Here is a 25,938-nt window from a genome sequence, read left to right as displayed (position 1 = left end):
ATTAAAAGCTTCTCTAAACAGGGCTCCCTTGAGATGTCTTCTCAAAGTCAGACAGTTGTTTATTTCTTTGACATCTGGTAGGAGGGCATTACACAGGGCGGATGCCACTACCGAGAAGGCCCTGTATCTTCACTTCCTGCAGTGAGGGAGACAGCATAAGACCATGGGAGTTGGACCTCAGTGTGCAGACAGAAGGATGGGGGTGGAGACACTCCTTCTGGTATACTGGGCCAAGGCTGTTAAGGGCTTTAAAGGTGAACCCCAACACTTTGAATTGTGGCCAGAAACGTACTGGGAGCCAATGTAGGTCTTTCAGGACTGGTGTTATGTGGTCTCGGCAGCTACTCCCAGTCACCAGTCTAGCAACCTCATTCTGGATTAGTTGTACTTTCCAGGTCACCTTCAAAGGTAGCCCCACATAGAATGTGTTGCAGTGGTCTAAGTGAGTCCTCAACACCAGCCCGCCCCGTCACCCAAGAACAGCACTTCTGTCTTGTCATGATTCAACCTCAATCAGTCACCTGCCATCCATCCTCCAACCGCCTCCAGACACTCACACAGGACCTTCACCGCTTTCACTGGTTCCGATTTAAAAGGGTTAGAGCTGGGTATCATCCGCATACTGATGAACACCCAGCCCAAACCCCATGAGGCACCCCACAAGTGAGAGCCCAGGGGTCTGTACACTAATCCCCCACCACCACTTTCTGAACACGGCCCAGGAGGAAGGAGGGGAACCACTGTATAACCCTCAGCTCCCAGCTCCTCTAGACGGTCCAGAATGATGTCGTGGTCAATTGTATCAAAGGCCACTGAGAGCTCCGGCAGAAGCAGGAAACAGCTTTCACCTTTGTCCTTAGTGCGCCGGAGATCATGGACCAGCACAACCAAGACAGTTTCAGTCCCAATATGAGGCCTGATTCCCGATTGGAAGGGATCCAAATGGTCCCCATCCTCCAGGCATGCCTGGAGTTCTTCAGCAACCACCAGCTCAATCACATGAATTTCTTCATGGGAAGCTAGACGCCTCTTGGAAGAGAACATTTCTTATACACTTCATGCCCTGTACAGTGGTACCTCAAGTTACACACACTTCAGGTTACAGACTCCACTAACCCAGAAATAGTACCTCGGGTTAAGAACTTTGCTTCAGAGTGAGAACAGAAATCGTGAGAAAGCAGCAGGAAGCCCCATTAGCTAAAGTGGTGCTTCAGCTTAAGAACAGTTTCAGGTTAAGAATGGACCTCCAGAACGAATTACGTTTTTAACCTGAGGTGCCACTGTATGAAATCCTTGATGGTGGATGAGACCTGCCCTCTTTCTGAAGCTCTTCCCACACTCCAAGCAGTGATAGGGTTTCTCCCCTGTATGGATTCTTTGATGGGAAGTGAGATGGGTCTCTGACTGAAGCTCTACCCACATTCCAAGCACTGATATCGGTTCCAAGAGCGGTTGCTGAACAGCTTGGTAGGTTTCTGGATGAAACATCTGCTTTGGATCCATTCCAGTCCGGCTTCCGCGCTGGTCATGGGACCGAGACGGCTCTGGTCGCCCTAACAGATGATCTCCGTAGGCAGCTGGATCGAGGCGGGTCGGGGCTGCTGATTCTTCTAGATCTGTCAGCAGCCTTTGACATGGTCGATCACGAACTCCTAGACCACCGCTTTGCCGACGTGGGGATCCAGGGCACAGTCCTTCAATGGCTGCGCTCGTTTCTCTCTGGTCGGGGACAGAGGGTGGCGCTTGGGGGGGGGGAATTGTCATCGCGCCACTCCTTGGTGTGTGGAGTGCCTCAGGGTGCAATTCTCTCCCCGATGCTTTATAACATCTTTATGCGCCCCCTCGCCCAGCTTGTCCGGAGTTTTGGGCTGGGTTGCCATCAGTATTCTGATGACACCCAACTCTATCTGTTGATGGATGGCCATCCTGACTCAGCCCCAGACACACTGACCAGATGTCTGGAAGCTGTGGCTGGATGGTTACGTGGGAGCCGGTTGAAGTTAAATCCTTCGAAGACAGAGGTCCTCTGGCTGGGGCGGGACGATATGGGATTGAGGGGGCAACTCCCATCTCTTGCGGGGGTGCAATTAGTGCCAGCACCGTCCGTTAAGAGTTTGGGTGTAATCTTCGATACCTCCCTCTCTATGGAGGCACAGATTACAGCTATAACAAAGGCGGCATTTTTGCATCTCCGCCAAGCTAAGCAGTTGGCCCCTTATCTCTCTTGCCCTGACCTAGCCACTGTGATCCATGTGACGGTCACCTCCAGACTGGATTATTGTAACTCGCTCTACGTGGGGCTGCCCTTGAGACTGACCCAGAAACTCCAGCGGGTGCAGAATGCCGCGGCGAGACTCCTTATGGGGTCTTCGCTGCGAGATCACATTCATCCGGTACTATACCAGCTGGCTCCCGGTGGAGTACAGGATCAGGTTTAAGGTGCTGGTTTTAACCTTTAAAGCCCTATACGGCCTAGGAGCCTCGTACCTACGGGACCGCCTCTCCTGGTATGCCCCACAGAGAAACCTACGGTCTGCAAATAATAACCTCCTCAAGGTCCCAGGCCTCAGAGAGGTTAGGGTGGCCTCAACTAGAGCCAGGGCCTTCTCGGCTGCGGCTCCAATCTGGTGGAATGCTCTGTCACAAGAGACCAGGGCCCTGCGGGACCTGACATCTTTCCGCAGGGCCTGCAAGACAGAGTTGTTCCACCAGGCCTTTGGTCTGGGCACAGCCTGACTCCCTCCTCTGGCAACCTGCACAGAATTTTGCTTAATTGGTTGCCACCAATTTGATTTAATTAATTTTTATAATGAAATATTTTTTAGATTGTATGACTATTTTACTGTTTGATTATTTGATTGTTGTTAGCCGCCCTGAGCCCGGCTTCGGCTGGGAAGGGCGGGATATAAATAAAATTTATTTTTTTTTTTATTATTATTATTATTATTATTATTATTATTATTATTGATAGGGTTTCTCCCCTGTATGAATTCTTTGATGCAAAGTGAGTTTGTCCTTCCGACTGAAGTTCTTCTCACATTCCGAGCACTGATAGGGTTTCTCCCGTATGAATTGTGTGATGGGAAGTGAGATGGGTACTCTTACTGAAGCTCTTTCCACATTCAAAGCACTGATAGGGTTTCTCCCCTGTATGAATTCTTTGATGGGAAGTGAGATGGGTGCTCTGACTGAAGCTCTTCCCACATTCCAAGCACTGATAGGGTTTCTCCCCTGTATGAATTCTTTGATGCGAAGTGAGACTGTCCTTCCGACTGAAGCTCTTCCCACATTCCAAGCAGTGATACGCTTTCTCTCCTGTATGAATTCTGTGATGAGAAGTGAGACTGTAACTGTGACTGAAGCTCTCTCCACATTCAAAGCACTGAAAGGGTTTCTCTTCAGTATGAATTCTTTGATGGGATGTGAGATGGGTTCTCCTACTGAAGCTCTTTCCACATTCAAAGCACTGATAGGGTTTCTCTCCTGTATGAATTCTTTGGTGGGAAGTGAGACTGTAACTGTGACTGAAGCTCTTTCCACATTCAAAGCACTGAAAGGGTTTCTCCCCTGTATGAATTCTTTGGTGGGAAGTGAGACTGTCCTTCTGACTGAAGCTCTTTCCACATTCAAAGCACTGATAGGGTTTCTCTCCTGTATGAATTCTTTGGTGGGAAGTGAGATGGGTGCTGTGACTGAAGCTCTTTCCACATTCAAAGCACTGATAGGGTTTCTCTCCTGTATGAATTCTTTGGTGGGAAGTGAGATGGGTGCTGTGACTGAAGCTCTTTCCACATTCCAAGCACTGGTAAGGTTTCTCTCCTGTATGTATTCTTTTGTGGGAAGTGAGATCCCCACTCTGACGAAAACTCTTTCCACATTCCAAGCACTGATAGGGTTTCTCTCCAGTATGAATTCTGTGATGCAAAGTGAGTTTGTCCTTCCGACTGAAGCTCTTCCCACATTCCAAGCAGTGATAGGGTTTCTCTCCTGTATGAATTCTGTGATGAGAAGTGAGATCCCCACTCTGACAAAAGCTCCTCCCACATTCCAGGCACTGATAGGGTTTCTCTCCAGTATGAATTCTGTGATGCAAAGTGAGTTTGTCCTTCCGACTGAAACTCTTCCCACATTCCAAGCAGTGATAGGGTTTCTCTCCTGTATGAATTCTGTGATGATAAGTGAGATCCCCACTCTGACGAAACCTCCTTCCACATTCCAAGCACTGATAGGGTTTCTCTCCAGTATGAATTCTTTGATGCAAAGTAAGACTGTCCTTCCGACTGAAGCTCTTCCCACATTCTGAGCACTGATAGCCTTTCTTCCCGCTTTGAGTTATTTGGTGGGAACGGGAACTCTGACTGGAGCTCTCTCCATACTCCCAATTTTGATTTGGCTTCTCCACTGTGTGGATTTTGTCATGGTCTCCCACATTCTTCATTTCCAATTCATCACCACCTACAACAAAGACAGAAACTAATTAGATCCTCAGGAAGAAACGGAGCCCCCAATTATTGAACAATGCTAATGAAAATTTGTCAAAGAGGAAGAACAGAAGATGTGAGATCTTTCTACAGAGGCTGTGGCCTTTGTCGACCAGCATTTGTCGATTTTTGATTTGATTTGATTTATTACGGCCATTGGCCCATAGCTAAAACAATACATCAAGATTTATCCATAAACAAACAATTTAAAACAATTCCAAGTTAAAACACCCATATAAAACCAATTTTACTTCAATTAAGTAAACACCATATACAATAAACTCCCTCTGTGTCAACCGTAATTCAAATCCCTCGGGGATATACGTCTTAGTTCTGGCACTTATTGATGGTTCTTAAGTTTGGCTAAGCTGTCAGAGTCATACAGTGATCCATTTCTCCTCTTATGAAATAAGACATTAATCAGGTATCTAGCGATTGCAAGGGATCTATTTGAGTCTTCGTCGTTTAATAAGTATATTATTTGGGCTTCCTGAGGTCTGTCAGCAATTCTCGATAAATATGGGGCCAGAAACTTGGACCGTGGAGCCGAATGTAATGGACAACAGAAGATTATATGGTATAACGATTCTATAGATCCACTTTTACAGTCACAGAGGAGTGAGATCTGTCCGTTGGAGAGTCTGTTACCCAACACATTTGATGGGAAAACATTTGTCGACCAGCATTTGTCGACCTCTTTTCTAGGACGGATTTTTGTTGCCACAATCATGAAATCCACTCCAACTCTAACATTGGTCTTCTCTTTAAAAAACGGGCAGAGGCTAAAACAGAAACCCAAACCGGACAGAAATTACCTCAACTTCCCTAACAACTCTGTGTGTGAATGTTGCCTCCAAGGTGCTATGGAAAGGGTGACTGTCACTCCAGAAGGCCGTTTTTTCAGTTAGGTCTGGTCTCAACTGTCGAGTGAGAGAGAGGTTTTCTGTGAGAGCACCTGCTGCCTGTTTTATGCTGCTATGTGCCTCAGAAAAAGTCTGTAAAGTCTTATATAGATAGAAGCACTTGTAATTCCCTCTTCATACCTAATGTAGCAGCATTATTTGATGTTGAATTATTTTGGATTTCTGAGCTTATTGTCTTGAATAAAAAATGGAATAAATGTAGAAATAATCAAAATCAATACATAATAGATATAGATATATTAGATATAAGCACATGCAAATGTGTTTTAGTATATCAAGTAATGTAATGTGTTCTGTATAAACTCTAAACAGAGAATCTTGTGGTGTTTTTTCTAGAATAAAAAAAAGCTATGTTTTTCAAGGGTCAAACAACCCAGGGCAACCTCCACACATATAAATACCACAGAAAATGGGTTTGGGGCCCACAAAATCCAGAAAACCATGAATAATCCAGAAAGACAGGTGCAGAGTTGTAAAGTGACACGTTTTACCTCAGAAACTGACATTAACATTTTGACCTCTTTGCCAGTGTACTCTTAATTATCCTCTCAGAAACATTTTTTAAAGGCAGATTGAAAAGTAGAAAGAAATTTTTAGGATGCACATAGGAAGTTTTACACGGTGGAATAGGAGAATGAGAACAGTGTTATACAAATTTGAAATGATACAATGTATTGAGGCAGATGTCTTACTGCCAGAGAAATTCTTCACAATTTAGGGAAAGTTTATAAATTTAGAAGATGTCATCGCAATTTTATAAGAAACTTTTTGGTCTAAGACATGAAGAAAAGAAAGATTGCCAGAGTCATGTGACAGAATTGTAACTATCATTGAAAAGTTAAAGCTGACAGAATATTCTATGTCTGAAGAAGAGAAAGGGAGCTATATTGTAGGATCTTCTGGGGGGAATGTATGTATGGAATTTAAAACTGATCTTATGATCCAATGGGGAGCTTTACCAAGAGTGTCCAGGATCCCACGATTCTCCTCCTTGACTTCCTCATGCAGAGTTCGTTGCTTCTACTGCTGTGTGATGGAGCAGTAAGTTTCTTGACACTGGTAGGGCATTCAGGTCACGGCACTGGTATTAGACATTTTGAGCTGCGAATACATTGTGGTGGCCGGGGAGCTGTGATGTATTCCTAGCTCAAATTCCCTGCAGATGACAAAGGCGCAGGCAGGCAGGTGGTGGAGCCCAGAAAGGTGCTCACCTTCTCAATCTCCGCCTGCCTGCCTGCCTCCCCCCACCCCCAGGGTGAGCAAGCCCCAATACCTCTCTGGCTCCATCCCTCCATGTCCCCATCTCCCCTCCCCTGGAACTCACCAGATCTCTCTGAGAGCCCTAGAGAGGAACGCTCAGAGGTTGTGAGGAGGGATGCAGGAGACAACCTGACCAGGTCAACCGTCCATCTTCCCCCTTCCATCCCCGCTAGCTTTGCAGGATCCATCTCTTTCATCCTTCCTGAAGAGTCAAGGAGCCAAAACAAGCTGCAAGGTCCTGGGAGATAGGAAGAAGCAAAGGGAGCCTCAAAGGCCCTGCAGGGAAGAAGAAGAGAAGAAGATGAAGCGTTTGGATTTGATATCCTGCTTTATCACTACATAAAGGAGTCTCAAAGCGGCTAACATTCTCCTTTCCCTTCCACCCCCACAACAAACACTCTGTGAGGTGAGTGGGGCTGAGATACTTCAGAGATGTGTGACTAGCCCAAGGTCACCTAGCAGCTGCATGTGGAGGAGCGGAGATGCGAACCCGGTACACCAGATTACGAGTCTACCGCTTTTAACCACTGCGCCACACTGGCTCTCACTGGATTCTCCTGCCCCTGGAAAAGCACAAATGGGGCAGCCCCTTCCCAACAGAAACCCCATTTATAAACATTTCCAGTGGTTCCAATTTCCTCTGTTTACTCCTCTCCCCTCTTCGTAAGACCGGCATGGTCTGCACAGTAGAGACCTGAGAATAGATCCCATTGAACTCAGTGGGGCTTATGGAAAGAACTTGGGGCAAAAACCAGTCACCATCTTGTCCCCAAACCTGAAGACTGCAACACCAGGCATGCTTATCTATGGTATCATAAAGCAAAAGTTCATAAAAGTTTTCATAGTCATAAAGAGCTGTTAACTGAAACTGACAACCAATTAAAATTAAAGGACTTTGAAGAAGTAAGACAAAATGTAATAGACTGGTTACAATATTTACAACTAAATGAAACTTTTAAAAATCATGAAAAGAAAGGATTTAGTTATCTAATGTCAAGATTTCAGACAGAAATAGTAGAAGGTAGTATAAAACAGCTGTCAAAAATGATGGATCTGCTTTTGGAATGGGACACCAAAGAGGACCAGGTCAAATGCGTTATGATAAAATGGGCGAAGGATGTGGGACATAATAAATTAATGACGGACTGGCTTTGGAAGTTAGATTTGGAAGTTAGGCCACCGAGGCCACATAACACCGGTCTTGAAAGAACTACACTGGCTCGCAGTACGTTTCCAAGCACAATTCAAAGTGTCCATGCTGACTTTTAAAGCCCTAAACGGCCTCGGCCCAGTATACCTGAAGGAGCGTCTCCACCCCCATCGTTCTGCCCAGACACTGAGGTCCAGTGTCCTTCCGGCGGTTTCCTCCCTGTGAGAAGCCAAGTTACAGGGAACCAGGCATAGGGCCTTCTCGGTAGTGGCTCCTGCCCTGTGGATTGCTCTCCCACCAGATGTCAAAGAGAGAAACAACTACCAGACTTTTTGAAGACATCTGAAGGCAGCCCTGTTTAGGGAAGCTTTTAATGTTTAATAGATTATTGTATTCTAATATTCTGTTGGAAGCCGCCCAGAGTGGATGGGGAAACCCAGCCAGATGGGTGGGGTATAAATAATAAATTTTTGTTGTTGTTGTTGTTGTTGGTTTTAAATTTTCTGCTGTTTTGATGGTATATGTCCCTGGTTAAATTAGCAAAAATGTACTTCTCACTCGCTGGATCAACACCTTGTTGTGGTGAGTGGGCTTGCACGTTCCTATGACCCTTGTGAGCGAAGCCATCGGGAATCTTGTACTCCCAACAGGATCGCCCTAGTACTTTACTGATAATAGTGGAAGTGATGCAGAGAGTGACTCTTCTGAATATTCCGTGTATACCAATAGTATACAAGGAATCTTTACAACCCCAGGTAGCTGATTCCCCAAAGCATCTGCCCTGCAAGCAAAAGAAACCTCTGACAAGCACTTGAAGAAGCCCAACCTGGAAATAGGGCCCCATGTGCTTCCCCATCTCAGAAGTCCCACCTGGCCCTGAGGGAACCGGATTCGCAGGAGAAACAGTTCCCCTCTCCTCTCCTCGGACAAGTGAAAGGAAGTCTCCCCTGCTGAAGAGATGGCAGCCCTGCTTGCCTGGAATTCACATATTGCTGACCACGCTGCACTGATTCTCCCAGTCTCCTCGCTAGAACAGAGGAGCAGGAACATGGTGGCACAGCACCTTCTCCCTCGTCACAGAAGGAGACGCAGTTACAACCATCTCAAACAATGATCCTGGAAACATGGACAGCAGATGAGCAACTCATTACCAACTTAAAACCATGGAGAGACCTGGTCTGAACAAAGACATTGGATTTTTATCTCATTATACATGACAAAGCCATTTTTCACCTTCTCACCCCTTGCTTTTTCCTGTAAGACCTATTGCAGTCGTTAAGAGTCGTCAACAGGCTCACCACAGCTATCTGCCAATCACCCATTCCCACAACCCTTCTGAGTAATACCCCTCCCCACCTTCTCACTATATAGAAGGATCTGGCAACTTCTGTTTCAGTGTATTTCGCATGCACACGAAAGCTCATACCAAGAACTAACTTAGTTGGTCTTTAAGGTGCTACTGGAAGGATTTTTTTTGTTTTAGCAGATGAGCAGTTACTCAATGGATTTCATTCATTCTCAACTGGGGAGGAGCTAGGGGTAAAGCGTGGAAGAGCGAAAGGGGGCCTGGGGGTCTTAGTCTCCACTACCCAACGTGCCATTTCAAGCCCTCTCCCCTCATTCAAGTCATAAGCCAGGGCAGTTTTAATCCAATTCAGCCACCAGGCCCTGTTGGTAATTCACGCTGATGTGACCCCAATGAGACAGAAATCTCAGATCAGAGACTTGTGGGTTGAAAGGGAAATTTATACCACTGACCTTATTTTGCTGAACCCAAAGGCATCTGTAGTTTTAGGAGGGGATCTCAATGCCAGATTGGGCCCTAATGATCATGCCCTTTATGCACAGCACAAATGCTCTCCTCCCAACCGTGAAGCCAGTGGATTCCTCCTCACCCGTTGTTCCAAAGATCAGAAATCAAACTTTGCAGGCATCTGCTTGGCTCAAACAGCATTCAGGCTAAACCTCTACATCTTAAATGGTGCCCTTGAAAGTGACTATCCTCTCTGGCTCCAGAAGGAGAGCTATAGACCAGGGGTCAGCAACCTTTTTCAGCCGTGGGTCGGTCCACCGTCCCTCAGACCTTGTGGTGAGCCGGACTATATTTTGAAGAGAGAGAAAAATGAACGAATTCATATGCCCCACAAATAACCCAGAGATTCATTTTAAATAAAAGGACATACAGTGGTACCTCGGGTTGCATACGCTTCAGGTTACAGACTCCGCTACCCCAGAAATAGTACCTCAGGTTAAGAACTTTGCTTCAGGATGAGAACAGAAATTGTGCTCCGGCAGCACAGCAGCAGCGGGAGGCCCCATTATTATTATTATTAGCTAATGTGGTCCTTCAGATTAAGAACAGTTTCAGGTTAAGAACGGACCTCTGGAACAAATTAAGTACTGTACCACTGTATTCTACTCATGGAAAAACTAGGCTGATTCCTGGACCGTCCGCGGGCCGGATTTAGAAGGCGATTGGGCTGCATCCAACCCCCGGGCCTCAGTTTGCCTAGCCCTGCTCCTGACAATGTACTCCAAACCTGCCTGGTGTTTTCACATGAGCAGAATGTGTGCTTTTATTGAAAATGCATCTCTGGGTTATGTGTGGGGCATAGTTCCCTAGACCAGATATAGTTTGCTATATAGTTTGGTATACAAAGTACGTCCTGGAGGCTGACATCCGTATAAACGACCAAACTGATTAAAGAACGAAAACAGCTGAGCTACGTTAGAAAAGCGACCCAACCATAAGAGATCTGGCTCCCATCGCCCTGCTACAAATGTAGCGGTTTCTGCTGTCTCCTGGTCTCCTTGATCTGCCAGGAGAAAAGACACAGTAGCGATGCTGGCCAAGAGGAAGAAGACCCTTCCTCCTCCTCCTCCTCCTCCTCCACTCTTGATCGAGACTCCAGGGCTCTCTCTGCAGGCTCCCCCCTCCAAGACCCCCCTCCCCCCTCCCCCCCGGGGCCAAGCAAGAAGAGCGGGGCAGAGCCCTGGCCCCCGCGACCCCCCCCATGTGGCGCCCCCCAGGCACGATCTGACCAGCCCCCCCCCCCCCCGGCATCCTCCCCCGCAGCCCCTTCTCCCCATTCCACCCGGAGGGAGAGGGGGGCGAGACTCACCCCCAGGCAGCTCTTGCCAGAGAGAGAGGGAGACGGAAGCAGCCCCTCCGCTTGCAGGCGGGAATGGCGAGGGAGGGGCTTTTGCTCGGGAGGACCTTGCCCCCCCCACGCCTCCACTTCCTGTCCTCTCTAGAAACCCAGCTCTGTGCCTTTTAACCCTTGGCAAGCCGAGCACAAGCGGAGCCCCGCTCTCTCCTCCTCCAAGGCAGGAGCCCCCCCATGCCCCACTTGGGAGACCCCCTTGAGCTGCGCCCCCCCCCCAAGGCCAGAAGCAGGAGGAGCAGCTGGCAGGGGCGAAGAAGGCCCCAAGGAGCAGGAGACCCCTCACTAGAAGCATGGGAGCGTCTGGAAGGGATCCCGGGGGTCATCTAGTCCACCCCCCTTGCCAGGCTGGAATCTCAGCTCAAGCTATTATTGGCACAAAAATGGAAGCAAGAAGAACTACCAAGGAAAGAAGAATGGCGGGTTGAAATTGATGGACTATGCAGAATTGGATAAATTAACTGGAAGGATTTGAAACCTGCGGGAACCAGAGATTCTTAGAAGATTGGAGTAAATTATATGAACTGTTTGAAAAAGTAATAGTAATGAACAGAGTACGCTAGTAGGACTGCAAGAAGCTTTGTAAGGAGAACTATATGAACTATTGCAAGAAAGGCTATGAGGAGAATTATTAGTTGAAGATAATTAAGAGTAATAGATATATTAAGAAATGCAGAATAAGTGATAAAGAACAGAAAATCATCAGAGGTGTTGACGGAAGTCTAAAACAATGTATAACCTAAGAAGTTAAAATATGTGATGGTTGTAAATGATATGTTAAAAAAAAAATTTATATATATATATATATATATATATATATATATATATATATATATATTTCGCCAGTGAAATATACTCAGAGTCGCAAAGTGATTTCATGCTCTTTATTCAGCTCATAGTGGTGAGGAGGAATGAATGAAAGTCCCCTCAAAGTATCTGCTTTATATACATTATTTACACAATGGGCTGCACATGATTGGCTAATTCTGGAATTCTACTGTAAGCCAATCAGGTTGTGGATTCCCTTATATCTGGAGCATGATTGGGTGGTTCCTGCCAACCAATCATACTGCTGCATTGTTCTAGGACCAATCAGACTGGTGCATTTTGGATCCTATTGTTCTAGGACCAATCGGACTGCTGCAGTTTGCATCCTATTCAACTCAGTACATAACAGCTGAATAGTACCAATCTACTTAGCTTCGGTCAGCAGACACATGGAATACTGTGTCCAGTTCTGGGCACCACAATTTAAGAAGATTGTATGTGCAGAGAAGGGTGACCAAGATGATCAAGGGTCTGGAAACCAAGCCTTATGAGGAACAGTTGAGGGAGTTGGTTATGTTTAGCCTGGAAAAGAGGAAACTGAGAGGAGCTGTGATAGAGCACCTTCAAATATCTAAAAGTCTGTCCCATGGAAGATGGAGCAAGCTTGTTTTCTCCTGCTCTGGAAGGTAGGATGAGATCCAATCGATTCAAGTTCCAAGGAAGGAGATTCTGACTAAATGTCAGGAAGAACTTTCCAACAGTAAGAGATGTTTCTCCCTTTCTGACCGTAAGAGCTGTTTGACAGTGGAACGGACTCCCTCACCTCGGAAGATTGTGGACTCTCCTTCCTTGGAGTGTTGGACAGCCACCTGTCATGAATGCTTTAGTCAAGATTCTCCCATTGCAGGGGTTTGGACTAGATTACTCTCCTGGCCCTTCCAACTCTATGATTCCCCGATTGCCTGAACGAACGTAGTCCACAAAGCATGGAAAAAAGTTTCAGTGATAAACAGAAATCCTACTAGAGAAGAAGAAATCTTGAGAAGGATGTTAGCGTAGAAAATGTGGAAGATTGTTCAGGTAGAAAGCTCATCATAGGGACATCAGTGTAGATAGAAAAGATGCCTTATTTATACATCGTTTTTTAAAAATGTACTTTAAATACTGCGTCATTGATTCCCCTCCCCCTCCTTTTCCTTCCAAGCTGTTGCTGTTAGAGATGCATTATATATTACAGCTGTATGGGAGATAAGCAGGTCATAACTTATGTTATAAAATTCTGTATTTTAGCAAGGATTTTTTCTTATGCAGGTGGGAACCATCGTGCGAGCGATAGATTGACATGCGTGTACAACCCACACATCGTTTTCGGCCCCAGAAGACGGGGGGGGGGCGAAATGGGCTTTTGCGCGACTGCTGACCCAGAACGCAACCCCTGTGCAAACAGCAAGTTGCCTGTATTAAAGTTGTGTTGTATTGCAGAAATAAAGTTCTGTTTGGTGGGGATGACTGCGCTCTATGTGGGGCTACCTTTGAAGGTGACCCGGAAACTGCAATTAATCCAGAATGTGGCAGCTAGACTAGTGACTGGGAGTGGCCGCCAGGACAACATAACACCGGTCCTGAGAGATCTGCATTGGCTCTCAGTACGTTTCCGAGCACAATTCAAAGTTTTGGTGCTGACCTTGGAAACCCTAAATGGCCTCGGTCCTGTATACCTGCAGGAGTGTCTCCACCCCCATCGTTCAGCCCGGACACTGAGATCCAGCGCCGAGGGCCTTCTGGCGGTTCCCTCATTGCGAGAAGTGAGTTTACAGGGAACCAGACAGAGGGCCTTCTCAGTTGTTGTGCCTTTCCCTGTGGAACGCCCTCCCTTCATTTGTGAAGGAAATAAGTAGCTATCTTATCTTTAAAAGACATCTGAAGTTTTTAATATATAATGCTGTATTGTTTTTAACATTCGACTGGAAGCCACCCAGAGTGGCTGGGGAAACTCAGCCTGATGGGTGGGGTATAAATAAATAAACAAACAAACAAACAAACAAACAAACAATAATAATAAATGCTTGGAGTTCTTTGTAAACCTCAGAGAATGCACAAGGAGACAAAGCTTTTGTCTGGTAAGGGGGAAGATGGCCTTGGGGATGTGGAGATCCAGGCATGTCAGCATGATCTCAGGACTGCAATACCTCAAGGACCGCCTCTTCCCATATAAACCTACCCGGACCCTGAGATCATCTTCTGAGGCCCTCCTTCGTGTGCCTCCTCCTCAAGAGGTCCGTAGGGCAGCAACACAAGAACAGGGCCTTCTCTGCAGTGGCTTCCTGTCTGTGGAATCCTGTCTGTGGAATGCTGGCACCTTCATTATACCCCTTTAGGCACCGGGCAAAAACCTTCCTCTTTAACCAGGCCTTTGGTTGACCTGATTGGCATCCTAGCCCAGAATAAAATTTAAAATACTAACTGATGCTAAAGAAAGAGGGGGGTTTGCCCTGCCAGATTTGAAATTATATTATGAATCAGCAGCCTTCTGCTGGTTGAAAGATTGGCTACTTCTAGAGAACACTGACACTTTGGACTTGGAAGGGTTCAACAATGTGTTTGGGTGGCATGCATATCTGTGGTACGACAAGGTTAAAGCTCATAAAGCATTTAAGAACCATATTGTCAGGAAAGCAGTCTGGACAAGATACAAAGATTTATTAGAAAATAAGACCCCAAGGTGGCTATCACCAATGGAAGCTAAGGCTCAGAAAAGACTCAATATGGAGGCCAAGTGGCCAAAATATTGGGAGATAATAGAAAAAGATGGAGATGCATGGAGATTGCAGAGTTTTGAGAAACTGAAAGACAAAGTGCGAGATTGGTTACATTATCGTCAAATTAGAGAGGTCTTTAATGTGGACAAAAAAACAGGCTTCCAGGTGGAAAAATCAAAATTAGAAACAGAATTGTTAGAACCTAAAACTAAGGTACTTTCAAGAATGTATAACTTGCTGTTAAAATGGAACACTCAGGATGAAACGGTCAAATCAGCTATGATAAAATGGGCGCAAGACCTTGGCTACAATATTATGTTTGCTGACTGGGAATGGTTATGGACCACTGGTGTGAAATTCACGGCATGTAATGCCTTAAAAGAAAATATTATGAAAATGATATACAGGTGGTACATGACCCCAGTCAAGCTTGCAAAGATATACCATTTGCCAGATAATAAATGTTGGAAATGCAAAGAAACTGAGGGAACATTCTTTCACCTTTGGTGGACGTGCCCAAGGGTTAAGGCTTTTTGGGAAATGATCTATAATGAATTGAAAAAGGTATTTAAATATACCTTCCCTAAGAAACCAGAGGCCTTCCTTCTGGGCATTGTTGGCCAATTGGTGCCAAAGAAGGATAGAACTTTCTTTATGTACGCAGCTACAGCAGCAAGAATACTCATCGCAAAACATTGGAAGACACAAGATTTGCCCACGCTGGAAGAATGGCAGATGCAACTGATAGACTACATGGAATTGGCGGAGATGACTGGCAGAATCCGAGACCTGGGAGAAGAGCTAGTGGAGGAGGACTGGAAGAAATTTAAAGACTACTTGCAAAAGCATTGCAAAATGTATGAATGTTAGAATGATGCGGGATATAAAGATAATATGGTATTAGTGATATAGTTAAAAGCTAAGCAAAAATGATATACAGAACAAAGGTCAAGCCAGAATAAAATTATGTCAAAACTAAACAACATGAAAAAGTGGAGGGAAGAATAGAGGCATAATAGGGGAATTGTATAATATGAATTAAGATTTGAAAAAAGGTGAGGTATTGCTGAACAAGATTCTGTAAAAGGGAACACAGAAAAGGGAGATGCGAGGGACTCGAGAAAGAGGATTATGAGAATAATATCCAAGAAAATGGCTTTCTTTTTCTTTTTTTAGGTCTTTTTCTTTTTTGTCTTTTATGATGGGTTTTTTATTCTGTTTTGTTGTTGTTTGAATGGTGTTTTTTCCTTTTCTATTTTGTGGTGTGAAATTTGTTTTATTGTTGAAAATTTAATAAATATCTTTTTTTAAAAAATGTGGCTCCTTTCGGGGGGTGGGTGTTATTGGGTTGTTGTTTTTATTCTGGTTATATATGTTGTGATCTTTTCTGTGAACTCCCCTGAAACCTCTATGTATACAACAGTATATAAGCACAATAAATATAAAATAATAAGAATAAGAATCTCCTTGTAAAGGGAGTGGGTTTCATGAGTTCACAGTGTCCAGATGTAGGTACTCTATGTAGAGCGTGTATATATTTGCATACATCCTAAAAGAATATATTGGTCCTGACCCCAACGAAGGTGCATTGCTATTTAAAGTCCAAGCTGACCTTTCCACCCTATGCTGGCCCAGGTCAAAACAGGGCAGCTGCTTCTCTGTGTTCTTGCAAACATGTTTTCTCCAGCTCTGCATCTGCTCCTCAAGCCACAGAGACTCCAGAAGGTTGCCAGGGCGATGCTTCCCCGACTCATAAATATTCTTATTTTTCCCAGGGATTTCTCCAGAGATTCATAATTACTCGCACTGAGTCTGAAAAGTTTGGTGCATAAAATATCCCCTGTCTTGTCAATTCCCTAAACAGCTGCAGACGGTGAGAGGGATAGAGCAAAAAGCCTACATCACAAATGAAAAGTGGCTGTGTTCTTCCTTCTTTCCCTCGTGCTTTTAGGACACTCCAAACGGGCTAGTTTTAAATGTCACCACAAACATATTTTTGAGGGTGGCAGGTTGTACACAACCATCTCACCCCCCTGCAATCCCAAGGGATGTGTTAGAGCGCCCCAACCTTCCAGGTGGCCCCTGAAATCCTATTTTGGTATAAGAGAGGGATAAAGCTAAATATTGTTTTCAGGGTGGGTTCCTTGAACCCCCTATGTGAATTTCCTGTTGTTCTTGATCACAAGGAATGGGTTTCAAGTCAACCTGCCCTATGTGGCCCCTTCAGCCCCCATTTTGGATTAAGGGCCCAATGAACCTGAACGTTTTGCTTGGGATGGGCTGTGAGCACTCAACACAACCAACTCATCAATTCTTTTCTTAAAAAATAGTTTTTATTTGATTTTACAAGATTATAACAATACAACCATACATATCTATATTTAAAGATCTCTCCAAATCTTTGGACTTCTAACCTTCCCCTCCATGGGTTTTCAACTGCATACTGTTCAATAGTCAATATTGTACATCACTCCATTTTCTCCATAGCAACTGCTACATTACAAGTGTTATTGCAATCCTCCTAATGTTTTCATCTGCTTACAGTGGTCATCAACTCATCAGTTCTGATCAGGAGGAATGGGTTTTGATTTCCCCCGATGCTCCATGAAACTCCCCCCTTTTCTAAAGTTAAGGGCCCAGTGGAGCTAAACATTTTTGTGGGTTTCATGCAAACTCTCTATAAGCGTGGTCTGTTGCATGTCCCCGCAGCCATTTATGGGTCCCAGACACACAAGAGTCCTGAACACAAGGACCATAAAGTTCCCGCACCACTTTGATTGTGCGACGCACCCTGATTGCTTCCTGGTGTCTGGAGTACGGATGGCTCCCACCTCCCGTGATTCTCCAATACAGTTTTGGAAGTTCCAGGCAGCTGTAAAAGTTCTAAACAGTTCTATAAAGTTTATAAAAGTGAAATCTGAGTCTGCTTCAACAGAAGTATAGTGTCCAGATCAAGGGAAGTAATAGTCCCACTCTATTCTGCCTTTGTCAGACCACACCTGGAATACTGTGTCCAGTTCTGGGCACCATAAATTAAGGAAGATATTGATGAGTTGACAGGTATGGGGTGGAGGGTGACCAAGATGACCAAGGGCCAGGGAGGAATGGAGGAGACCACCTCTCCATCCTGACCCTCCCAGGGAGGAGGAAGAGGAAGACAGTATAGATTTACAACAGGGGTTTGAGGGAAGTCACAGCTCAGAGGCAGATGAGGGGGAAAGTTGGGAAATGATGGGAGAGCCAGAGCAACACCTGGCTGACATGTCATTAGAAAGCATTCTAGACCCACCATCTTCCAGAACCCAGCGAGCCTTGAAAGTAGGAGAGCAAAGAGCTCAAAGACAGAGGGTACTTAGCAGCACCCGCAGAGGAGGTGATGATGAATGAGGAAGTGAGAGAGCCCGGGGCTGGAGATTCACTTGGAGAAATAACAGGAGTGACAGTGGACATCCTTGTTCCGTTCCAAGAATAATTACAAAATTTTGGTAATGTGAATTCCCTGTGATCTATGTGATCTATATCTTCCAAAGTATTAACAAATTTTCAGCCAAATTTCATAACTATTTCCATTAAGTTGGTTTGTTCTACATGATCAAATGAGGGTAATGATTTTTTAAATTGAAACATTATTTTTCAAGAACATCACTTCTCTACCTTCCTGAAAAATAATATTTTAAGAATCAGATGCTATCTTTTGTTTTTGTTGTCAGGTGCTCCTTTGTGTTCAGATCAGGTCTCAACAAAACAATGTAGCATTTGGGAATGAAGATGCAGCCCAGGAGCCCAGCACTGGAGGCCAAGATGGAGAAAACCTGAACGGCTACCATGTATTTCCCCTTGGTGCTCAGGTAGGTGGGCACAAAGGACACCCAAACACTGCAGAAGACCAGCATGCTGAAGGTGATCAGCTTGGCTTCATTGAAGGCCCCAGGCAGCTTCCTGGCTAGGAAAGCCACCGTGAAGCAGATGGCCGCCAAGAAGCCCATGTAGCCAAGGACAATGTAAAACATGGCCACAGACCCTTCGTTACATTGCAGGATGATCTCCCCAGGTTGGGAGTGCATGTCAGAGTCCGGGAATGGTGGCGAGATCCCCAGCCAGATCATGCAGATGACAACTTGGACACAGGAACAAGAAATGACAATGGAGTTGGCCAGACTCTTCCCCAGCCATCTCCTCACTGAGTTCCCTGGCTTGGTGGCCAGGAAGGCCAGAACCACAGTGATGGTTTTTGCCAACACAGAAGAAACAGCAACAGAGAAGATGATGCTGAAGGCTGTTTGTCGGAGAAGGCAGGTCCCTTTCCTTGGCCTCCCAATGAACAGGAAGGAGGACAAAAAGGAAAGCAGGAGGGAGATGAGGAGGATGTAGGAGAGGTCCCGGTTGTTGGCTTTGACTATGGGAGTTTCGTTGTATTTCATAAAGATTCCTAAATTAAAGCTTGTGGCTAAGGACCCCAGTAGGGCAAGGGAAAGTAGGACAACCCCTAGAGATTCTTCGTAGGCTAGGAAGGTGATATGCTTGAACACACATTGATCTCGGTTCATGTTTGGATGCTGATTTTCTGGGCATTTTTGGCAATGGTCTGCATCTGCGAGAGAGAGAGAGAGAGAGAGAGAGAGAGAGAGTAAGTAATGTCTAATATGCTGGATTTGGCCAAGCCCTGAGCAGTATCTAGCCTCTTGGGAGAGATTCAGTTGTAGAAGAAGTCAGTCTTAGACAGCCACAGATCACTACAGGTATTTAATCAGGTTTTTCTAAACATTAGCTCTACCCCGAAGAAATTTGGGACAGATTCCAGGGCTGGAGATTCCCAGCTTGGCCTCTGGCAGATTGGGCTGCTTGGAGCCCCCTATACCAGGGCCAAAAGGAGGATCAGGGGTCTGTGCAGAAGTCTAATATCTACCCTAGGTCCATAACAATCTCCCTCCTCAAGGACCCCGGGACAGTTAAGTCCAGTCAAAGGCAACTATGGAGTGCAGCATTCATCTTGCTTCAGGCCAAGGGAGCTGGTGTTTGTCCAGAGACAGCTTTCTGGGTCATGTGGCCAGCATGACTAAATCGCTTCTGGTGCAAAGGGGCACCATGACGAATGCCAGAGCGCACGGAAACACCGTTTACCTTCCCGCTGCAGTGACACCTATCCATCTACTTGCACTGGTGTGCTTTCGAACTGCTAGGATGGAAGAAGCTCAGAGAGAAACGGGACCTCAGCCCCTCGCGTAGTTTCAAACTGCTGCCCTTCCGATCAGCAAGACCAAGAGGCTCCGTGGTTTAGACCTCCCTCCTTCACATTTGATCATATTTATATATGTATGATGTTGTTGTTGATGATGATTTGAACCACCCAGTTCTCTCCCACACATGAAGCATACCAGCCTTGTCCTGCCCAGAAATGGTTTTGAGAGATTCCTGACTGACCGCTTCTCTCTTCCCCAAGGCCAGCCTTTCCCTTGGAGTCACCCACCTTCCTGAGTGGAGATGGTCCCTTCTGCACAGGGAAGACATTCATAACAGCAAAGAGGCTTCCCTTCCTGAATCACCTTGACGGATCCAGGGCGACAGCTTTCCACACACCTGGAAGTAGGAAGGGTCTAGGCACAAAGACGAAGAGCGTCAATGAGAATTGTTCTTTGAGGCATAGTATCTGCTGTAGCATCTAGACTATAGCTTGAAACTAAGCATTTCCCATCACTGTCCATTACATGAATTATTCATGATTAAATTCAGGGGAAAAAACAAAGGACCTCCATTAAATAAAGTTCTGTATATGGGCCATGAGCTATTCACTACTAATAAAATTCATGTAACAACCGAAAAGCAAGGAACCCCCCCTTTCCCCATACACACAGTTTAGCAGGAAGTCTCCTTTGGCACCCAGCTGAGCAGAGGAGCTATAGGAACTATCTGGAACAACAGCCCAGTGCTGGAGTTGACAGGCAAGTGAGGGCAGCAGCCCACAGAACAGGGAGCACTTATTAGAGCTCATAGAAAAGACAGCAAAATGACAGGCATCATTCCCACTCCCCGTCACCTGATTGAGCCACTTTGGCCACACAATGGCCTCCTGGTCGATGGTGCACTTCAGGTCTGGGGATCCCTGTCTGTCGATACTCCCAAACTTCACTCTGAGGACGGATTTATTGGGGAACACCACCCAGTTCACAATGTCCAAGTCGGCTGCCAGCTCCCCGTTCTCATCCAAATACACTCTGTCCATGGAAGAATTGTAGAACTGGGTGTTTCCTAGGAAAGGGTGGAGCTGGAACAGAATCAAAGATGAGAGCATTTAGAATAAAGGGAAGCATAGGCCCCCGTTTTGCTAGCCCAGAAATGGAAAGTCAGCGAGGTCCCAGCTAAAAAGGATTGGCAGCTTAAGTGGACAGAATATGCAGAACTTCCAGATTTAACATACAGAATAAGAGAGCAAGAACATACATTGAAAGAAGAGTGGAAAGCATTTATTGAATATAGGCAAAATAACTGTATGCAGCTGAAAATGGTGGCAGCATTAAGATAAACTCAACCACATAAATAATGTTTGATGGATGTAAAAGGAGAAAACTGATTTGAATGGTTATAGCAAAATATACAGGGATGTAAAATGAACCATGGAAAGAGAAGAAGGGAAGTCATCGGATATTTCAGAGTTTGTAAAATGTTTATTTGGAATTGTTCGATTGAAAATTTAGTAAAAATTATCTAATAATAATAATGGAAGCATACTGACAATCCACTTCCCCTTTGCTTTGGGCTGGTTGCAGACTCAAATAGTAATGGAGAGATCTTGTCACTTTTGGTTCATACTCTTTTCTCTCACACACAAACCCCAATCTTAAATTCAGTTCTCCACATTTCTGAAGCATTTTTAAAATAATAATAATAGAAACTCATCAGAATTCTTCAGCATTTCTGTGTGATTTTCTCCTAGTAAGCATGTTTTTGAAGGATCCTGCCCCCTTGGATTGTTTCAGAAAGAGTGAATTAGGTTCGTTTTTCCTTTCAAGGCAACCTGAATGAAATCTCCAATCTGGGCTTCTGCAGGGAAAGTCAGGAGCTTGGTGGAGGGAGCAGAGAGCCAGAGCAGAGTCAAGCAGGTGTCAAAGGAATAGAGACTAGAGACAGCCTGATCAATGTCATCTCCCCTGCCCAAAATAATTCCAACTTGCGGGATAAGGAGAATTGGGCACATGATGGGAGCAGTTGCTCGGGGGGCTGTGCAATGAGGCAAGAATAAGAATAGCAAACAGAAATGAAAAATGTATATGTATTAAGGAAGGTTTAAAATGGAAAATGGGTAATGTGTTTTGCAAACTTTGAGTTTTTTCCATAGTAGTTTTTTTCTAAAGGGCTCCGGGCTCTTGTTGAGATTAAGATTAACTAACTGGTTTAACATGTGAGTGCTGTAACCTTAGATCATGTGATGAAGGTATTGGATTGCAATATCTCCTTTTTGAAGGGAGTTGCCTTTTTGTCTTTGGCTCCAAAACTCAATAGAGTCAATATGGAAAGGAAGCTCTTCTGAAGATTAAAGAGAGAGAGAGATCCCGAGCCTGTGTTGGACAGAATGATGTTCTCATTCTGTTATAAAGAGTTCTGTGAGTAAAGAATGAATAATATTTCTATGCGCCTGGACGATAATTCATTTCCAAAAGGAAATGAATGCTTCCAGTTCTTATGCTTCCAATCGTTTCAAACTGCACAATATTCAATATCTGCAACACTACAATCGATTTTCATGCTCAGTTGACATGTCAATGAAGGGAAAGAAAATACCTGCCATGGCTGTAGCCTTTGAAGTCCCATTCTCTCACTTCCCCTCTGCTTAGATCTAGATGAATATGCAGCATTTAAGGCACGAGCCACGGCTTGCAGAGTGTTGTAGATCCTGTAGCTGTCTAGAGAGAGGATTCTTTCCAGATCATCTTGGGGAAGCCTCTCCAGTTTCTCTCTCTCTCTGCATCTTGTCCGGCCTTTCACTGAGAATGCATGCTTTAAATAAAAACAATTAAAAGCATCCTCCCAAAACTTCTTAATACCAAAGAAAAAGGGTAGAAAATCACCGTATTTTGCCCCTTTACTTGTCTCAGTGAAGAAGGAAAATATACCATGGATGTATTGGAAAGATATGTCATTATACATCAGCTCCAGGGCGACATCCCACAAAACTGTTGTGATGAAGATTTTCCCAGCAATGGATTTCATCAATATGTCAAAAAACAGTTGTATAAATTGTAGTCCATTTAAGAAAAAAGACATTTCCCCATAGTAAACAAATACATGCACTTGCCTCCACTTGCGGAATGGAAGACGAGGAATGTATACTCCATTTGTATTCGGTCCTGGGATGCTTTGTGAGATGACAACACAGACACCGCTCTTGATGAGCACGGGTGTCAAGCTCTTCAGGAACCTCTCTCCATTGTTGGTGTCTGGTGCAAGGAGGCCAATCAACGTCCATCGGAAGTGCTGGAGCAGCTTGACAATCCCTGGGTACAGGGCTTCTTCTTTGGGGACCATCCGGTAGAAAAAAGGGAAATGCCTCTTATCATTCAGAACATGAGAGACAAAAGCATAAGTGACCTGGGAAGAGAAGGAAGATTTGGATCTTGTTTGATTTCAGATCAAAGCCTAAATATTTCTAAGCCCAACATGAGATTGGGAAGGTCTTAGGAAGGAGGAAGGTCTAGTGCAAGGACCCTTTGGTGGGAACAGTGATTTCCTTGAAGGTTGTGGCAGCCATAAAGAAGGCAAATTTGATGCTAGGGATCAACAGGAGGGTAGTTGAAAATAAAACAGCCGATATCATAATGCTATTATACCTCTCTCCATTCCTACCTGTGGGATTTTATAGATGCCCAACACGTTTGAAATCTGGATGGAGTTTTGAGAGTCGGACCCTTCGAGAACAGCCAGTAAGTTAGTCTGTTTACCACAGCTGTAGTTTGGAAAGCTTAGCTGCCCAATTGACAACATGTCTAGCAAAGCATCATAGGTCACCCTTCCATCAAAAAAGTTCTCATGGATGCTGTAGCCCAGGGTGATGTTGGGTAACAGCTTTTGATTCTGGTTGATCGCTTGAATGGCATACAAGAAGGAGAGGAGCTGCCTGTACTTTGTGGGTCCTTTCCTGGGGGGAGAAATTATATACATGCCAGCACCAAGTGATATTTCTGTTCTACTGCTAATATTCAGCTCTACCTCTCTTTCAAATCAGAACCAGTGAAGGCAGCGAAGGTCCTGTGTGAGTGTCTGGAGGCGGATGGAGGTTGGATGGCGGCTAACAGATTGAGACTGAATGCTGACAAGACAGAAGTACTGTTTTGGAGGGGCAGGAGGCAGGCAGGTGTGGAGGACTCCCTGGTCCTGAATGGGGCAACTGTGTCCCTGAAGGACCAGGTGCGCAGCCTGGGAGTCATTTTGGACTCACAGCTGTCCATGGAGGCGCAGGTCAATTCTGTGTCCAGGGCAGCTGCTTACCAGCTCCCTCTGGTACGCAGGCTGAGACCCTACCTGCCAGCAGACTGTCTTGCCAGAGTGGTGCATGCTCTAGTTATCTCTCGCTTGGATTACTGCAATGCGCTCTATGTGAGGCTACCTTTGAAGGTGACCCGGAAACTACAACTAATCCAGAATGCGGCAGCTAGGCTGGTGACTGGGAGCGGCCGCCGAGACCACATAACACCAGTCTTGAAAGATCTACATTGGCTCTCAGTACATTTCCAAGCTTTTGGAATGGGACCCTAAAGAGGACCAGGTAAATTGCGTTATGATAAAATGGGCGAAGGATGTGGGACATAATATATTCAAAGTGTTGGTGATGACGTTTAAAGCCCTAAACGGCCTTGGTCCAGTATACCTGAAGGAGCGTCTCCACCCCCATCGTTCTGTCCGGACACTGAGGTCCAGCGCCATGGGCCTTCTGGCGGTTCGCTCACTCCAAGAAGCCAAGTTACAGGGAACCAGGCAGAGGGCCTTCTCGGTAGTGGCACCCACCCCATGGAACACCCTCCCACCAGATGCCAAAGAGAAGAACAACTACAAGACTTTTAGGAGACATCTGAAGGCAGCCCTGTTTAGGGAAGCTTTTAATGTTCTACAGACCACTGTATTTTAATATTTTGTTGGAAGCTGCCCAGAGTGGCTGGGGAAAGCCAGCCAGATGGGTGGGGTATAAAATTATTATTATTATTATTATTATTATTATTATTATTATTATTATTATTCTAAGACAGTGATTAAAAGATCCAGAAAGCACTATCATAATGCCGCTTTGAGAAAGTAGATATTTCCCCCTTGTATATTAAACCTAAGGCAGAAAGACACCCTTCTCCTACCATCATTTTCCAGGAAAATCCTGCAGAATCCGCCCCAAGGCTCATCTGTTCCAGCATTCTCAAGGCAGCCAACCAGATGCACATGCAAAACTGAGAAGCACAAGAACTCTTCCCCTACTTGAGATTCTCAGTTACTGGTACCCAGAGGCATAGTGCCTGTGACAGTGAATGGAGAACATAGCCATTGTGACTGGTAGCCGCTGAGAGCCTAATCACCCCCAAATTTATCTGCCATTGGGATCTTCTTATGTTCTTAAAGGCAGGTACCAGACAATGAGAAAGGCCCCAGAAAGTAACTGGAGATGAGTTGGATCTCATGGAAATGGTAGCAAGTGGAACACCAGGAACTCCATCCCCACAAATGTCTTACCAATAAAAGCTGGTGGAAGGACATTGGCTAAAGATATGAGGATGAAACATAGTGTTTGTGGCAGAGAGGACCCCACTGATGAGGTGGTCTCCTGGCCTGAAATAATTAGGTGAATCTATCTCATCCCTTTCCAAAGACAAGAGGCATTTTGTCTTCAGTTTCCCACAGACCCCATAAGGCAGTAGAAGCAGTAGAACGAGGACCATCTTTTCCCTCCCAGGAACGAGCACCTCCCTTACAAAGAATTAGAAGTCTTTTGTTGTGGTCCTTGCAAGATGCAGTATCTTTCTTCTTACTAACGGAGCCGTACAGAGGGGTCACATCTGAAGTGGAGAGAAGTCAAGCCAACCTCATTCTGGTGCAGTTATCATTTGTCCTAAATCTCAGCCCCCCCAAGTCTTGGGTGGCTCAGGAGGCATATATCTGCCAGACCTTTCTGCCTCAGATCCATAACATCACATTTAGTGGACTCAAATGTGATCTTTGGAAGCAAAAAACCCACACACACTATCATTTTGATAATTATATGGAGAAGTAGTACCAGCTGTGCAAGTTCCTAGACACTTTATGCAGCTCCACCTGCAACTGCAGGGCTGAAGAAAAACATGTTTGCGAAAACTCCAAGATCTGCCTCCAAACTGTGAGATGCAAATGCCAAAGATTGGTGGAAAATACCAAGATTAAGAGTTAGAAGTTACCTGAACTATCATACATGAGCCCTGGCAG

At 45.2% G+C, this 25,938-nt stretch overlaps 2 protein-coding genes and 1 long non-coding RNA gene across 10 annotated transcripts; all 3 read right to left on the bottom strand.

Annotated features, from left to right (window-relative positions):
* Positions 1-2,971: 2,971 nt before the first annotated feature.
* LOC310701195 (uncharacterized protein) lies at positions 2,972-11,520 on the bottom strand. 8 transcript variants are annotated; one of them, XM_083491682.1, is made up of 6 exons: positions 10,937-11,520; positions 8,685-8,841; positions 8,366-8,590; positions 6,729-6,940; positions 4,203-4,455; positions 2,972-4,022 (listed from the first exon to the last, which is right to left on the bottom strand). In XM_083491682.1, the coding sequence occupies exons 1-6, from the start codon at positions 11,271-11,273 to the stop codon at positions 3,035-3,037; spliced, it is 2,172 nt and encodes a 723-aa protein (XP_083347808.1). In that variant the 5' UTR covers positions 11,274-11,520; the 3' UTR covers positions 2,972-3,034. The 8 variants fall into 8 exon arrangements, with proteins under 8 accessions (XP_083347808.1, XP_083347807.1, XP_083347809.1 ...); XM_083491681.1 differs by having other exon boundaries at positions 2,972-4,455; XM_083491683.1 differs by lacking the exon at positions 8,366-8,590 and having other exon boundaries at positions 2,972-4,455.
* Positions 11,521-16,887: 5,367 nt separating this feature from the next.
* On the bottom strand, positions 16,888-20,327 carry LOC310701872 (vomeronasal type-2 receptor 26-like). Its single transcript, XM_083493354.1, has 2 exons — positions 19,973-20,327; positions 16,888-19,096 (listed from the first exon to the last, which is right to left on the bottom strand). Exon 2 carries the CDS (start codon positions 19,050-19,052, stop codon positions 18,186-18,188), a length of 867 nt encoding a protein of 288 aa, XP_083349480.1. The 5' UTR covers positions 19,053-19,096; positions 19,973-20,327; the 3' UTR covers positions 16,888-18,185.
* A 5-nt stretch (positions 20,328-20,332) lies between these two features.
* On the bottom strand, positions 20,333-24,484 carry LOC310702219. Its single transcript, XR_014523369.1, has 3 exons — positions 22,796-24,484; positions 22,282-22,497; positions 20,333-20,767 (listed from the first exon to the last, which is right to left on the bottom strand). It is a non-coding gene; the product is annotated as an uncharacterized lncRNA (long non-coding RNA).
* Positions 24,485-25,938: the final 1,454 nt, after the last annotated feature.

Source organism: Podarcis liolepis (genome assembly GCF_965112155.1).
Source record: "Podarcis liolepis genome assembly, chromosome: 2".
Lineage (NCBI taxonomy): Eukaryota > Metazoa > Chordata > Lepidosauria > Squamata > Lacertidae > Podarcis > Podarcis liolepis.
This window is presented reverse-complemented; position numbering and strand designations above follow the sequence as displayed.